The 16,178-nt window shown below is 37.9% G+C and overlaps 1 protein-coding gene across 7 annotated transcripts in view; it reads left to right on the top strand.

Annotated features, from left to right (window-relative positions):
* The window catches only part of ZNF438 (zinc finger protein 438), a 51,397-nt gene extending 35,873 nt beyond the window's left edge, over window positions 1-15,524 (top strand). For 4 of the 7 annotated variants that reach the window (XM_077173490.1, XM_077173485.1, XM_077173501.1 and 1 more), the window contains 3 exons: window positions 5,672-5,776; window positions 10,354-12,196; window positions 13,726-15,524. In XM_077173490.1, coding sequence (XP_077029605.1) covers window positions 5,672-5,776; window positions 10,354-12,196; window positions 13,726-14,338 — 2,561 coding nt within the window. In that variant the 3' untranslated portion in view covers window positions 14,339-15,524. The remainder of the gene's footprint in view (window positions 1-5,671; window positions 5,777-10,353; window positions 12,197-13,725) is intronic. The other 3 variants (XM_077173510.1, XM_077173505.1, XM_077173515.1) reach the window with 1 other exon arrangement.
* Window positions 15,525-16,178: the final 654 nt, after the last annotated feature.

Genomic DNA, 16,178 nt, shown 5'->3' on the forward strand with positions numbered 1-16,178 from the left:
AGCACATCCAGCCCCTTCTCTGGAGAGCCAGCTCTGCCTTTAAACAGCATGGTGGCTGGCACGGGCGAGCCAGCAATGTCAATAAGCATTGCAAATAATTGTAATTATGCACTGGGGGAGGAAAACCAGTCAGATACTGTAATTTAAATTGTTTTCTGCTGCATCCTACTGCCAGTAAGTGCCAGTAAGGTCTAGCTGTGTTCAAGTTCAGCAGCAAGTGATAATTTTTTATATTAGGAAGACTTATGTTTGCCTAGCTAGGACCATAGTATTTCAGAAGATGTTTTAGTTTTCTTATGCTATGCAGAGTCATGTCTGTCTTTGAAAAAATATACATACCTATTTGAAGCACTGTGGAGATCCTTTAATTTAGTTTTAATCTTCAGTGGAATTAACTACAGGTAGCAATGTTATGTGTATCTCAGCCAGAGCTGGAGAGTTTTTCTGAAGGAATCTGGCTCCTGAAGAAAGAAAAGGGGGCACAATTAGAGCAAACAAAAACCTTAGATAGGGATTTCCCATTCAAAACTTAGACCACTTAGGTAATTTTCAGTGAAATTATCAATTTTAAAAAATCCCCCAGAAGATACTCTCTGGCTATCCTTGGAGTTTAACAATTTTCCCTTTCCTTGGAGATTGATAAATTTGTGTATAATTTATAACAGAGGACTCAGAATAGTCCAAGCCAAGACTGGCAGTCTTTTGATCCTCTGTTCATGAGGGAATGTTTTTGAGGTTTGTACTACAGAAGTCACCATGCAGATGTTTTTAATGCCTCAAGTAAAAGATGGTTGCTATATTGTGGCAAAGTGGCAAATTAATTGTTTTCTCTTGCATATAGTCTTTCTTTAGAAAAAAGTGCACTGATTCTCACAAAAAAGAAAAAGTACTCTTTAACAGGAATAAAACTTTTGCTTTTTTCTTGTGTTCTCTTTTCTTTGCATCGTCAGTATTTAAAAAGATTAAATTTTGGGAGTAAGAGGCCTAATTCCCTTCCTGAAGTGAGACATACATGTTTTCTGTCCCAAAGAGTGTTGTTGAACTGCCAGTAAGATGTATGTTATCTTTTTTTGAAAGAAGAGCAAAAATCTAATCAGAAACTATTTTATGATTTTATCCATTAAATGGTTCTACTTGACCTTTTCATGCTGCATAGTTCTTGAAGAATTTTGCCTTGATTTTTGTAGCAGTTTTGGTAGTTACTGTTTCTGGTACTTAAGAGAAAATAAGTCCATTAATTACTACTTATATTAGGCATATTGAAATTTTGTCCATGTTGATTTGATCTTGATAGACCCTTTAAAAATAACTTTACATTGACTTTACAGGGGATGAATTATTGTTTAGGTCCATATCTTTCCTGAAGCTCACTAAAAGAAATTTCCACTGGCAATTCTCTCAGGAATTTTGAAAAATCCAATTACAGGTGTTTATCCCCACTTTCTAAAATACCTAATTTATATTTGCAATGCTGTTGGGGGGTTATGAATTACTGGTTTATGACCAATGCTTCCATCATCTCCTTTAACTATTTTCTGAACAATTAGTTCCCCCAAGTGGCTGCATCACTGCAGCCTTGCTTTGCAAATCTTCAGGGATGGTGTCCTCTATGGAACAGAATGACTGGGCAAAACTAACAAAGATAACCTCTGGACTTGCAGTGGTTATAGCAAAATAATTTCCATTCCACTCAATTGCATCCTGTCAGATCACCAGGGCTTCTAGATGATGCCCACTTTGAGGCTGACATGGTTGGTTGCTGAAACTAGCAGAGGCATAAAGAAGCTGAAATACAGTCTTTGATGATGTATCTAACAGTGGCTCTCAAAAAGAAGTTCAGTGCTTAAATAGGAATTAAATTCAATCATTTATTTGTGTGGTTGCATAGGCCAGGCACCATTTTGAGCCCTTAGTTCTTATACTGCCATAGTGTAAAAAGTCTGTGTAGTTTCCTCAGCTGTAAAAGTGGAAAAGGTTACTAGTAATTACAGATGCTTTATGTCTAGCTTTCTTTATGCCAGTTTTCATTTCTTGATATGAAAATATTTTGATCTGCTTAAGACCTATTAATTTTGTTGACCTTAATATGAAATGAGTAGCTTATAACTTGAAAGGCTGTGCCTTCAAAAAATGGAAAGCTTTTAAAGTTCACAAACACTGCATGAGAGATGCTAAAAAAGCATTTAGATCTGCTAGTAAATGTATTTCAAATTCACTGCAAAAGTGTCTAAAAATCTCTTATGTATATGTATTCTGACTCTTAGGAAAGACTTTGAAGACTTTCTTCCTTTATACAGTAGCACAAAAAAGGCTATTTATAATAGGAGGCTGTGTTAAGCCATGCATTGCCCACATTATATATAGGAAGCTGCTTTTGAATAGTGATTTACCTATAGTGATTTACCCAAAGTAATTTACCTATAGTGATGTTTGAATAGTGTGGCTAATACATTTCAGGTCTTAACTCAAAAGATTGCCTCAAAGCTGTTGGCCACTTGTGGTTCCCTGCAGAAATAGTATTTCATATGTATTTTAAAAGTTATTTGTGGTGGGACAGTACAGAGATCCATGAAATCTAAATCTGTGAGAAATCAAAAATTATATCTTAATTATTCCTGTTGCTAATGCTGCTAATATAGTGACTAAATATCTCACAATGTGTTAACTTGTATTTAACAAGTCTGCTTTAGTATGGGTGTTTTTTATGTTATACTTTTCTCTGGGGGCGGAGATACTCAAGCCAAGATGCTGGTGAGAGTGATGGGCAGGTAAAAAATTTCTTCCTTGGATCTAGTCTGAATCTACTTTAGTTTAAAACCATTATGCCTTGTCTTGTTTCTGCAAGCACTATAAAAAAGTGTCACTTCCTTTCTTTTCAGCCCCTTTCAGGTATTGTAAGGCCCCAATTAGGTCTTCTTGGAGCCTTCCCCAGACTAAATAACCCCATCTCTCTCTCAGCCTTTCCTCATACAAGAGGTGTTCCATCCTTCTCATCATTTTTGTGGCCCTACTCTACTTGCTGCAGCAGGTCCATGTCTTTCCTGTGCTGAGGGCCACAGGGCTGTTGCAGTGCTCCAGGTGGATCTCACCGGGTCAGAGCAGAGGGGCAGAATCCCCTCCCTCCCTCCCCTGCTGCCCATGGTGCTCTGGATGCAGCCCAGGGCACTGTTTGGTTTCTGGGCTGGGAGTGCACGTTTGCAGCTCACAGTCAGCTTTTCATCCACCCCCAAGTTCTTGGCAGAGCTGCTCTGAATCACTTTGGCCCTGCCTGTATTGATACCAGGGACTGTCCTGAGCCACGTGCAGGAACTCATGAGCTTCCCATGGGGCCACTTTTTGATCTTGTCCGGGTGCCTCGGGCATCCCATCCTCCAGGGGTGCCAGCTGCACCTCTCAGCTTGGTTTTGCCTGCAGACTTGCTGAGTGTGCACTGAATCCCATTGTCTGTGTCACTGATATGGAACAGCACTGGACCCAGTATGGACCCAAGGGACACCACGTGTCACCCATCTCCATTAGGGCATTGAGCTGTTCTCCATAGGCATCAGCCAGTTCCTTATCCATCCAATAGTCCAGCTATCAACAGAGTCTATACTGCTCCAATTTAGAGAAAAGGACTGTGTGAAAGGCCTCTCCTATGTACACTTTCAAGCAACAGAGGAAATCAATTCTGGAAGCTGAGAAAGTAGTGTAATCTAATTTTTTTTCTTAAGTTATATTAGATCTGTATAAACTTTGGCATATATCAATATATGGTTAATAGTGCAGAAAGGACGTTTCAGGCAAAAACAAAAGAGTGAATTAGAGAGGAAACTGGAGAACTTCTTAAATGCAAACTATATACCCATGATCTTGAATTACTGTACGACTTACCTCTGCAAGGTGACACTTTGTGCTAAAAATAGTGGTAGCTTATCCTCATGCTGAAAAACGCCACTAGAAATTTTAATGTTGAATATCCTCTTTAATGGAGTCCAATTAATGTAAAAAAAAAAGTGAACCTTTGTTATTTCAATGTGCTTTTCTGCTAAGGAGAGTCTTTTGGAGACCATTTAAGGAATCCAGAAAGCATCCCACTGCTCACAGAATTTCTTGAAATGCTCTATAATCCTAATCCCTTAAAATAATAAACTTGCACAGTCTGTAAAGAGGACTTTTCTAAATTATAAAATGCTTACTGCTCAACTAGCAAATCACATTATGCTTAAATCAGATTTAATTATATATAGCTTTAAAGATACAGCTAAAAGCTTCTAGAATTTTAACAAATTATTTTGTTCCTCCTTTGGAATACCAGAATAAGTTTTTTAAGTGTATTTGCACATTCTGTATCTTAGTGTTTATGTGAATGATCTACAGAGCTTTTCCAATCTTGCATTAAAATACCTTGTTGTATTGTTTATTTTTCTATGCCAGTTTAAATTGCACAAAAACACTCTTATGTAAACACAGTTATAATACTCTTTAAAAAAATCAAGTACTGAAAAGTTAAGAAATGTGAGATTCCTCTTTTGGCCTAAATGCTTCTCCTTTCCACCTCATGTGTAATGTTGGTTACCTGTCTTAAGTCTGCATTTAATTCCCATATCCCACCCTGACTCTTTGGCCTGGACACCTTTCAAGTCTCATTTCTAGTCTTGTCCTTTTTCTGCTTGCCCTGTATATTCTCCTGTTTCTCTTCCACACTGGCAGCTCTGCAGTTCAGAGATAAGGAGAGGCCATTTCCTTTTCCCAGCTTGGGTGCTTGGACCTAAAGCCATAGTTCAGGGAAAATACGGCCCAGGCTGAAGCAGGAGCACATTCAATAGAATGTAATCATTGGAAAAGTTAGCTGCTTGAAGTATCTACTGAACACATGCCCAGAGTCTACAGCTTTGCCTAATTTGGGTAGCTTTTCACAGATCAAAGAGACATTGATGTGTCACATATGAAGATCTTCGCCTGATGCACAGATGTGTCACTAGATTATTTTTTTTCTTTCTTTTAAATTTTTTTTTAATGCAGACATACTGAGAATGGCTGGTATTTTCTGCTGAAATTAATTTTAGAAAATTTTCTGATGCAAATACCCAGAACATTCTACCCAGGTAGTTATTACTAGCAAAGGTAGAAACAACTACAAATTAATTGCTGTAATGTGTAGACCTGGAAACTCATGGTTTGTAGGCTTCATTACTGATCTTACTTTGTACAGGTGTTTGGGAAGACTGGTTTTGAATAAAGTCCAAATTCTGTTTTCTATAAAATCTGCAGTTTATTTGTATGGAATTATGGAAAGTGTAAATGAGCATAGAATTTAGCCTCTGTGTTAAAACTACTCAGTAAAGCTACTGGATCTTCATTTTTTTAAGCATTTTGTTTTGCTGCTGTTGACTGTCTGCCATGACACTGAAGCTAAACCATCCCATCTGTTTGCCACATTAACCAGCTTTACTCAGTTATTAAGCTATCACCTTGCATTTGGCATGTAACATATTAGATTTTAAAGTGTATTTTGAGGAGAGAAAAATGGCAAAGAGCAAAAAGCCATAGTTTTCTTAATGCATTAACTCTAAGTTAATGTTTTATTAAAATTTTATATTGTCTTTTTCTGGATTTTGTTGGTTTTGGGGGTTTGGTTGTTTTGGGTTTTTTGTCCTGGGATCTATTTATAACTGAAGCACTTTTGCAGGTGGTGTTTTTTTGCATGCTAATCCTGCAGAGAAACATTGTGTCCAACAAAGTATGCTGGGTCAGCAAAAGCAAGAAACTTGTGCTGGAAAGACAGTATCCACAGGTATTTAGTGTGTATGGAGATTTGGCAAAATGAATGATTAACTATCATTGGCAGAAAAAGATCTAATGTTGTGTGTTAGACAGTTGTGCATTTTTTTCTTTCCCACAGAAAAGATACTCTTCCTTTCAAAGTCCGCAAAAGACTCAGCAGCATTAATATTCATTGAATACTCATTAATCTTCATCTGTATTCTGCCTTGTCCTTCAAAACAAGATTATTCTTTTTTTAGTTTTATTTTCTCTCGTATGTCAATTCATGCATAAATGAAATGCATACGTGCACAGCTGAGGTGGACCTACAAGGATCATTTAAAAAATGAACACTATTACTCAGTGGTTTCTGTGGTGGCTGTTTGGTGGTTATTTTCAAAATTGACCAGATAGTACTGAAAATGAAATTTCTTCTGATACATTCTATGGCATCTGAGTTCAGCAATGTTGTGTGCTTTACATAGGGAACAGACTAAAGGAAGTTCACAAAATAAGGCAGACTAGGCTGAGGTAGACCAGACTTGGATGATTTGAGAAGGCAGGGGAACCATGAAGAAGCAGCAACCCATGGAAACTCCATTTCCTCCAGAGGAGTCTTCCCAGCATGGATCTGTCAGAGAATTTAATGCATCATTGGTTTTTGTGTTGGTGTGTCACTGTCCACTTCTACACAATTTTAAGGTTATTTAGAAGGGATGAAAGCTTATGACATCCTGCAAGTATCTGAGGGATTTGATACTTGCAGGTCCTAGCATGGTAACCATTAATCTTTTAACAGAGACTTTTAAAGTAAATAGGTTGAACTGCATTTGGTTTAGCCTTGTGTGTAATTATGTAAAAGTGTCTACCTGTTGCCCCACCTTCACACTCATCTGAAAGACTGAGGACACAGCAGTTAAAAATGAGCTTCACATCCTTCAGATACTAAATCTAATGCTTTCATTTATTTCCTTTGTTATTAATGAAAATTTTAAAGAAAGTATAAAGATTGTTGCCTTCCAGTGAAGGATTTGCAGATTTACTTGTGGAAAGAATGTTGTCTAAAACGAAGGACCATCCTCATAAATGCTATTGCAGAGCCTCCCTTAACTGAAACTTCCCCTTCTTAGGTGAAAGACTTCATGGGATTGCATAGGCACAAAGGCTTTTCCTCAGCTCACAGATGACAAGTCAAAATGAGTCCTTTGAGTCAGAGAGAAATAATTTGGAAGAAATGGAAAGCTCCTGAGAGATGCATATGAGGTTTCCAAGCTGCCTTTGCACAAGCCAGCCAGCCAGAGCATATTCAAGTCCTTCAGTGTGGTGAAGACATGAATTGCTATAGCTCTTGCTGTGTGCAAAGGAAACTTTTCACCAACCATAAACTGAAACCAGAATTTTAGTCCCTGATGATACTTGCATGCTCTGGGTGGGGTCAGTAGAACCTCCAGTCTGTGAATTGACTGGCTGCTTTCTCCTGATCCAGGATGCTAAGTCATCTTGCACCAGTTCTTCCAATTAGCTTTCCCAGTCTGCAGGCAAAATGTTATCAGAGCCTGGAGCATCATCAGGCAGCTAGTCTGCATCTAGCCCTGCTCTATATTTAGGCACTGGCTAAGCAGCTTAACTACAGTAGCTGTGTTGGAGGGGAGGGAAATGCAGAGCTGAGTATTCCTTTGCTTACCAGAAGCACTGCAATGAATATTTGTGCACTAAAATGTCTAATGTAAACTTGTGAAAAAGGAGGGGAACAAAAAAAAAAAAAAATTGTACTGAAGGTTGGTACCAAACACAGTTTGACTGGAAAACTTATGATAAAATTACACTAGTTGGAAAAAGTGTTTGTATAAAAATCCCTTCTCAAGCAGTTTTATCCATTCTTAGTATTGTGTTACCTGTGTAAGAAGGGTATTGATCTAAACAGACCTTGTTTCAAAGAGAGTCTTGTGTTTGATATTGGTGAAGGTCTTGGCTTTTAGAGCAACACTCTCCTGTGGAATGCTGAGAAAATAAGTGGAGATACTTTCTTTATAGAAAAGTGATTTTACTGCTTAATTCTGCATTAGGCAAGTCAATGCATTTGAGAAACATATGGTTCTTTTTAAAGTTAATGCCATACATTATTTCTACAAATATTTCCTCCTAACTTCAAATTAACCTTGCTTTTATGGCTGCCATTTGTAGAGATGACATGTCCACACCAAACCTTCCACCTTTTCCTGTTACCATTGCTTGAAGAGTGGGTAACTTGTAACTTGAAGTAGCAGGGGTAGTAATCTGCTGAAACTCCAGCATTCCTAAAAGTTTTATGCAAAACAATGAATGAAATTTTGAAATAAAAAAGCAGAGGAAAAAGAGAAATGAGAGAGAATGGAAACAGCTTCATGTTGAATATTGTGGCAAGCTGAATAGCTGCTGATTTGGAGAAAGTCTTTATTGTCACAAGCATAATCTGGATAAATAAGAACTGATTCTGTCCCCTAAAAGGAAAGTACTCTTATTCTGTTGTCTGCTGTATTTAAGCTATATGGTTTGACCTGTAACTATCATTAAAGATTAGGGCTAGTTTGGTTAGTCATTACAATACTTCACATAATTTTATTTTTCTTCTCACAAGTACTTAAATTGTTTACTCAAAAGCAGCAGGAAGATACCTTGTAGGAAACAAATCATCATCTGACTAGCAGAAATCTTAGTAGCTGAAAATGTAAAGATTTCTGTATATTTAGTGACTAGATTTAAAAAAAATTAAAAATTGAGACTAAAAACGCAGTAGGGAAATAATTTTAAACATATCATATCTCTCCTTTTTTTAGGTTGCACAAACCTGGATTTAGCCCTGTGTGCAGGGATCTCTATTTATGTAGGACTTCCAGGTGTACAGTAACCCAGTCTGCACAGAATGTCTAGAAATTCAAAAGGCCTCTACAGCCAGTGAGCAGAGAGAAAGTTATGGTGGTGCCCAGTAGTTTCACTTAACTGGAGTATAAAGAAAGTGCATAATGGACTTGGGGTTTGATGCAACAGAAGGCAATAAAAGGATCAAAGGCTTATGCCCTGCATAGTTATTGCTCTATGAATCTGCTGATCAAAGAGTTTTGAAAAGCATCAGATCCACTAAATATGAACAGTTCAGTTTATATGTGACTGCTCAGTGAATCCAGCATGTCCTGAAGGCAGTGGCTTTACTGCACATGTGCACACCATGAATATGCATATGTATGTGTCCAGGAGTTCTGGTCATGAAACACGATAGGTCTGTAGCTTGTGGGGCTTGTTGCAAAGTGTGTGATGTCTGAGAAGAACATCCAGGATTAAGATAAATTTACTGGAGTTTGCCGTGTTGGTACTAATTCACAGTTACCTTTTTAAGTCCAGAATCACCTATAAATGCATTTGTAATACAAGTCTTTAAAATGGCAAGGAATGGAAACTTTCCTATGGAATTATTGTACTACAATATTTCAAGGTTGCAGCATTTAGTTTCACGTATTCAATTCAAATGTGATTCCTCTCTCAAATGGTTTTTGCTTATGTCCAAATTGCCTTTCTGCCTGGAATCTTTGTAGCTGAATTTTCAGTGGTTGCAATTTCCATTTTTCCAGGAAACCTGTTTCAGGTTTGGAGAACTGGAGGCGTCAATAGTTGAATTTGAGAGTGGGTAATGAGACTGATAGATGAAATGGTAGTGGTAAAATTAACTATGTATCAACTCCTTTTCTGGGGAGTCTGAAAGGTCAGCAGGTGTCTTTGCTACCTAGTGCATATTATATCATATGGATTTTGTAATTTTCCTTTTGTTTGTTTTAATTATCCTCACATTTTTTACTAAAAACATTTGTGAACTTTTATGAGCACAAACAGAAACTGGAATATATATATATTATATATATACCTTGATATATAACCTTGATAAATTGCATCTTTCAAGGAAGTGTTTAAACAATTAACTGCAGTAGTTCTGTTGTGCATTAGTGCCACCTGAGTAATTTTTGTGATTGGGTATTTAACAGTAGTTAATATTCACATATTTTTTCAAGTCCTTTTGATTTTATTATACATTATTTGCATGTTTTGTAGCAGGAATTTTTCTAAGACTTCATCAGGCAAACTTTGGTCTGTATCCTCCAAACCCACAAATTCTAAATAGTAGAGAATGTGTGAAAGATGGCATGATTCTGTTTGAGATACGTGTTCGGAGCTGGTGCTCAGAGAAGTTCTGTGTCATGGAGCTTAAATCCTGTCCCTGCTTTTCCAGCAGAATATTGCCAGCATGCTCTCACAGTTTTTCCAGGGCTGAAGAGGCTTATGAGTGTATTTGTTCTGAAATGTCATGTAGTTTCTAACCTAGAATGAAACATCCAATGAAGATTGGATTAAGAGAAGTTTATTTTGCAAATCTCTGTTCAAGTACATTGCTTCAGACAGTACTTTTGTCTATGAAACTTCAGCAATTCTAGATTTAATTTGGTGGTCATTTAGTGGTCAAGCTTATTTTTAATAAGCTTGGGTGTAATAGTGTCCTTCATAAGCAGTTTTATTTTTGACAGAGTAATTTTTTAAAAATACCGTGTATCATTTTACATCTGTGTTATGTTATTCTTACAGATAAACACAAATCCCCTTCGGATATAATACAAAGTTTTCAGAAGAAAAGTCAGTTTAGGACCATTGCTCCAAAAATGGTACCAAAAATTTTAACATCTGGAGTGGTTTCTTGCCTTCAGTCATCTTTGCCTGAGCCAATGACACCAATTTCAGCTTCAGGCTCTAAGCCCCTGGTGGTGCCAGCTCAGAACTATGCTGTCATGCAGGTGGCTGCTCACAAGGGCACATTTTCCCTCTTGGCTGTGCCATGTGTTGCACCTGCCCTAACACAGCAAGTTCAGCAGTCGACTGTGGCCCCCTCTGAAAATCTAAAGCTGCCCATCCCCAGGTACCAATCTGTAAGAAATAAATTGCTGAGTGACAAAAAACCAGCGCAAATCTCTGGGTTGAGTGCGCGTAACAAGATTCTTACCAAAGCACTGATCTCATCACAGACTTCCCCCATGACTGCTCTACCTGAAGACTGTCCTGAAGCTCGTTGTAGTTCAGATTCAGCTGAGCAAGGGATGATAGCAGACTGTGACTTAGCTGAAATTGGAGTTGTCACATTAATGAATAAAAGCAATTGTGTGGAGTCTAGATCTCTTTTAATGAACAAAACTAAAATTGTTAGCAATAATACTTCTGGACCATCTGTATTTGAAAACTCTCTATCCAAGCCAGCAAGTACAACTAATCCCATGAAACTAAGTCTACACTCTGTGAAGACAGCACAGGAAACCACAAGAGAGTCACTCCTGACATCTGAGAAACTAAAGGAGAAACCCACAAATTCTGCAAATCCTGTTGCTGTCTTGTCACCAGCGGTTTTTGGCAGTACAATTCAGATGACTCCATCAGCACCAAAAGGAAAACTTCCTATTTTGCCTTACTCCAGAATGAAAAATTCAGTGTTCTGTAAATCTAAGCAGAATATTAATGTTATGGACATACCTGGTCATTCACTAAAATCTGAATGTGAAAAGATACCATCTCTGATGAAAACCAGAGCCTTTGATAAGCAATTAAGTGTATCATTTACACAAGTCCCCAAACACTCCATTGGAGAAAACACCTTCTCTCCCTCCAGCAAAGAGGATGATGTCGACAGTCTTAAAAAATTGGGCAGTGCAACCTCTAAAAGAAGAGGCAGGAAAAAAAGAGCCCCGGAAGATTTATTGGCTTTTCAGGCCAAGCGAAGGAAATGCATCATTAATAAGTTTAGAGAAGGAAGAGAGAGGGCAAAGGTTGGCAGTGAGACACCTGAAGATAACAAAGCAGGAGCAGTGAAACGGTACCGCAGTATCAGACCAAAACCCGTGGTGGTCGTGCAGGCGCTCGCGCCGCTGCCTCCTGCAGCAATCGTGGAGACGCCGTCTCGTGGGCAGGACTCACTTTTAAATGGTTCACTCACCAATAAATGTGTGAGCTCCAAGCACAGTGGTGCTCCAGCAGCTAAATCAAGTGATCTAAGCAGAAATACACACTCAGCCGTCCCTAAGGGGCTGCACAGGTGCCATGTTTGTAACCATACATTCCGCTTCAAGCACCACCTCCAGGACCACATGAACACGCACACGAGCAGGAGGCCCTACAGCTGCAGGATCTGCAGGAAGGCATATATCCACTCTGGGAGCCTGAGCACCCATATGAAGCTTCATCACAATGAAGGCAAATCCAAGAAGCTGGTGTGCTGTGAATTCTGTGCTAAAGTGTTTGGCCATGCGAAAGTGTACTTTGGGCACCTCAGAGAAGTCCACAGGGTTGTTATCAGCACAGAGCCCCACACGAGCGAGCAGCAGGTGCAAGATACTTTAAAGAAGAGAGACAGGAATATAAAAGAGGCAGAAGAAGCTGCAGAGAGGTGAGAGTTTTCACTAATTAAATGCTAATGAAAACTGGATTTCAGGTTGTCAGTGGAAATTAATAAACCTCACCACTATGAAAATTGTTGCTTTTTTCCACCAAGTGAGATTCCTAATGGTTTAAATATTCCATTTGAATCTAGTCGATCCATTAAACCAACCAGTGTATTTTAGCTGATTTACTGACTATAAATCATTATTGACACCTCAATATCCAAAATAAATTTGCATATAATCTAGTAACACACGATATCCTGCCATATTTGGGTCAGTTGGTTTCTTGTAGCTAGTGCTCTGTCTTCTGTCCTACCCACTTTGGGGTTTTCCCTAGAAGATAAGGGAACCAATTGCAGTAAGGAAAAAACAATATTTCAGTATTAGCCTGTAGTTTGCTTTCTCTGTTAAATATCATTATCCCACTTCCTTTCTGAGAATGCTGTGAGCTAATCTGACCTGAGTTTACTGCTGCTTTTGCAATCACTCAGCCAAGTAGAAAAGTTAACATGCATTATATTAAGATGGGTAGAACATACCTTTATGTTTGTATTATGATTTTGAGGTGAAATCCCTTGATACAGTATAAATGTTGCCTTTTTTGTTTGCTCCAGTGCATTTATTTTTACTGAAGAACACTTGGGGCTTCAATGTAACTGCTCACTGCAACACTGCAGTTCCATTCTCCTCATTTTACTTTTCATAGCTCCACTCTCTGGAGCAGCAGTCAGAAACTTCTATGGTTTGAGACTAAGAAACACCAGTCCTTTTCTGTCAGTCTTAGTAGCTGTCACACACTGAATCATTCAGTTATCTGTTTTGTTGGCAATCAGTCTAATATGTATAAATACAGTGTTGTGAGGTCCTTCTTGGAGATGTTGTGAGAGGATGTGTTTGGAGATCTTGTGTTAACCAAGGACTGCCTGTGTATCCTTTATACTACAGAGCTCTCCTAAATCAGGGGAGGGGCTGTCCAATTGCCTATTAGGTATTTAAACTATTCCTAACCATGTTACCCACTTGTAGGAAAAAAAAAGGCAAGAAACTTTGAAATTTCAGTTTCCATCTTGGAAAGGGAGGTGGTTTTGCCTCAAATTGACCTAGGTCACTCACTGTTAACAAGTAGGTTTCTCTTACTTGTATACATTGCAGGTAATAGTAATTTTCACTTTTCTAGCACAGCACTAGAAGTATTTGGATTGACCTCCCTGGATCAGAACTTTAACAAAAATTATCAGCCTTTTATTAAAGGGTTATTGAAAGGTTATTTCTATCAAAGCTAATTTTGGAGGCAATTCTTAAACTCAAAAGTGTCATTTGTTTTCAGTTTTTTACTAATCAGCCTTGCTAGTATTTATTTATTTTCTTTTTTTTTTCCTCTTCCAAATGAATTAGATACTGTAGAAGCAATGCCTTGTTTTAATTAGAAGTGTTTCATGACTGTCGTCTCTTGGAACTTGTAAGGACAGAAATTGCCATCCCTCTTCTCTGCCTGGCTAATACTTATATAGTTTGTATTTCCTTTTTTTAACAGGGGGAATAAGTGCAATTTTGAGGACCTGTTCCATAACCCAGGAGGAGTGAAATTACAGGTCAAATGTGGTCGATGCCAGTTTATTGCAGAGTCTTTTGGTGAAATGAAGTTTCATTTATTGTGCTGTCATGGAGAAGAGATTCAGGGAAGAGTGAAGGAAGGGGTTTTGCAAGAAAACAGAGGAACAAAGGGGAAGCTGGTCAAACATACAACCCACGTGTGGAAACAGCACAATGAGAGAAGACATTTAGCACAGTGCAGTGCCCGTCAGGAGGAGCTGTATAATGTTCCAAAACCAAAGAGACAGATGTACTTCCACCAGCAAAATAATGTCAGTATTGTACCTAAAAGTGAACCAACCCAGTCAGGAGGTAGTGAAGCCTCTAAGGAGATGCAAAATGTGGGGTTTGGCACACAAAGGAAAAAAATAGAATTTTGGTCTAAAGCAGGCTATAACTGCATCTTATGCAAACAGTTATTTGGAAGAAAAGAGGATCTTTGTAATCATTGGCAGAGTCATCATAATTGTGAAGACCCTTCCACTTTATGGACAATTTTTACTTTGGTATCAAAACAAGGAATTATTGAACTTTCTGATAATGGTGAATATTGAAGCTCAACTCTGCTATGCTATGAAAAACCTTAACTACCTTAACAAATTGTTCTTTCACTGTCTTGCTAAACTAACTCAACAGATGTATCACTTAAAAGGTTTGTTAGTTGGGTTTGTAGGGGATTTTTTACAAAGCCATATTAACGTTTATTTTGGTGACTAGAAAATGTGTTTATTCTGTATCATTCCAGATGGGTACACGGAAGCTGATTATGAATCCTTGTACTTAAAATTCATGCTTAAGGAACTTTATAACAGCAAATACTCAATACTAATTATTAACCTCACTGAAATATATTTGCAAGTTAAAATATACTGTACACTCAGAAATAAATCAATTTATATGAAGTAATCTCAGTCTTAAATGAAATTAAAAACTTGACTGGAATTCAGGTTCCGACAGTGCTCCCAGATTTTGTGGTAAATGAATATTTCCATGCAGTTCTCTCAATCACTTAAATGTGCATTCATGCAGCCAGCACTCAGGAGCTTTGTAGTCTATAATTTAAGAACTTCTGATTCTTGTTTTCTTGATTTCAGTGTCTTCAAACATGTTCATTGCTTGCAGGTGTTTTTGGTGTTCAGTTCTGTCCTGGTAACAGCAAAGACATTTGTATTTTAGAAGTAAAAGCTTCACATGTATTTATATGCCTGTAGCTTTTTGGGTTGAGTGTGAGTTGGCACCCATTGAGATGGAGCCCAGCACAGCTCCAAGGGGGTCAGGCTGTGAGAGGGTGGAGTTCTGGAGCTTGGTTTTGCTGAAAAGGTCCTTGAAACCACTGAATCCAAATTGAAATTGATGTTTAAACTGCTTAAAGCCTTATGTTCCTCTGAATTATTTTGGGAGCAATAATGGAGGCAAGTCTAAGAAATCACCACATTATTCTCCAGCAAAAGTCAGAGCACGTCAGAGGAGCACAAGCTGAAAGATACAGCAGTGGTGTCCCTGCGTACCACTCTATTCATTCCTTCTTGTGCTCAGCTGTCATGGAGGGATTGCAGTGAGAAAAGAGTAATTCCTAAAATTGCCTGGGTTGCCTCTTACAATTTTGCAAAAATTATGGTGATGAAAACATGAGAAGAGTTCTAAAAGTGTTGAGCTTTCTGAGTGGGATTCCACAAGCTGCTGCAATATTTTGTGTATGTGTTTTGTTTTTAAACAGTAAAGGCAATTTTGACTACCTAATAGTTTTGAATGTGATTTCTTGTTGTGTGGTGCTTTGCCCTGAAGTTGAACTGTAAAGTAGGAATCAAGAATAACAAAAGACAAAAAGAAAATACCCACAGAACTGTATTTTCCCATGGATTTTCAAAACTTTCTTCCTACTATCTGTTGCTGTAAATTCAGATTTGTAGCTGTTTCTTTGCTTTCATATATTGGGGTTTTTTAATGCTAAATTACCCTAAAAGTAGTACTTATTCTTGACACATTCATCTTTTAATGTTACAATATATTATACATTATTTATAATGTTACAATATATTCATATTTATTTTCACTGGTATATTTGGTCAGGAACAGCTATTTTTAAAGTCAGTGGTTCATATCAGACTGAGGCTGTATTTAACTTAGTAGAGTGTGCTGCATTTAGCAGCATTTTTTGCCCCTGCAACTTAATCCTTTAACTTTAAAAATCAAACAGCAGGGTGTTTTCCATGAAACAGAAATGTGAGAACAATCCCTCCTTCCCATAGTTACACTGTGTCAAAGGGAGGTTCATTCCCAGCATAAAGCATGCATTTTATGGGTTGGGAAAAACCATTTAAAAGTTTTGATCATGATATTTTTTAGAATGAACATTAAATCACCCATCCCAAGGTATAGTTTAAAATGAGCTGA

The sequence above is a fragment of the Agelaius phoeniceus genome, chromosome 1, assembly GCF_051311805.1.
Source record: "Agelaius phoeniceus isolate bAgePho1 chromosome 1, bAgePho1.hap1, whole genome shotgun sequence".
NCBI lineage: Eukaryota > Metazoa > Chordata > Aves > Passeriformes > Icteridae > Agelaius > Agelaius phoeniceus.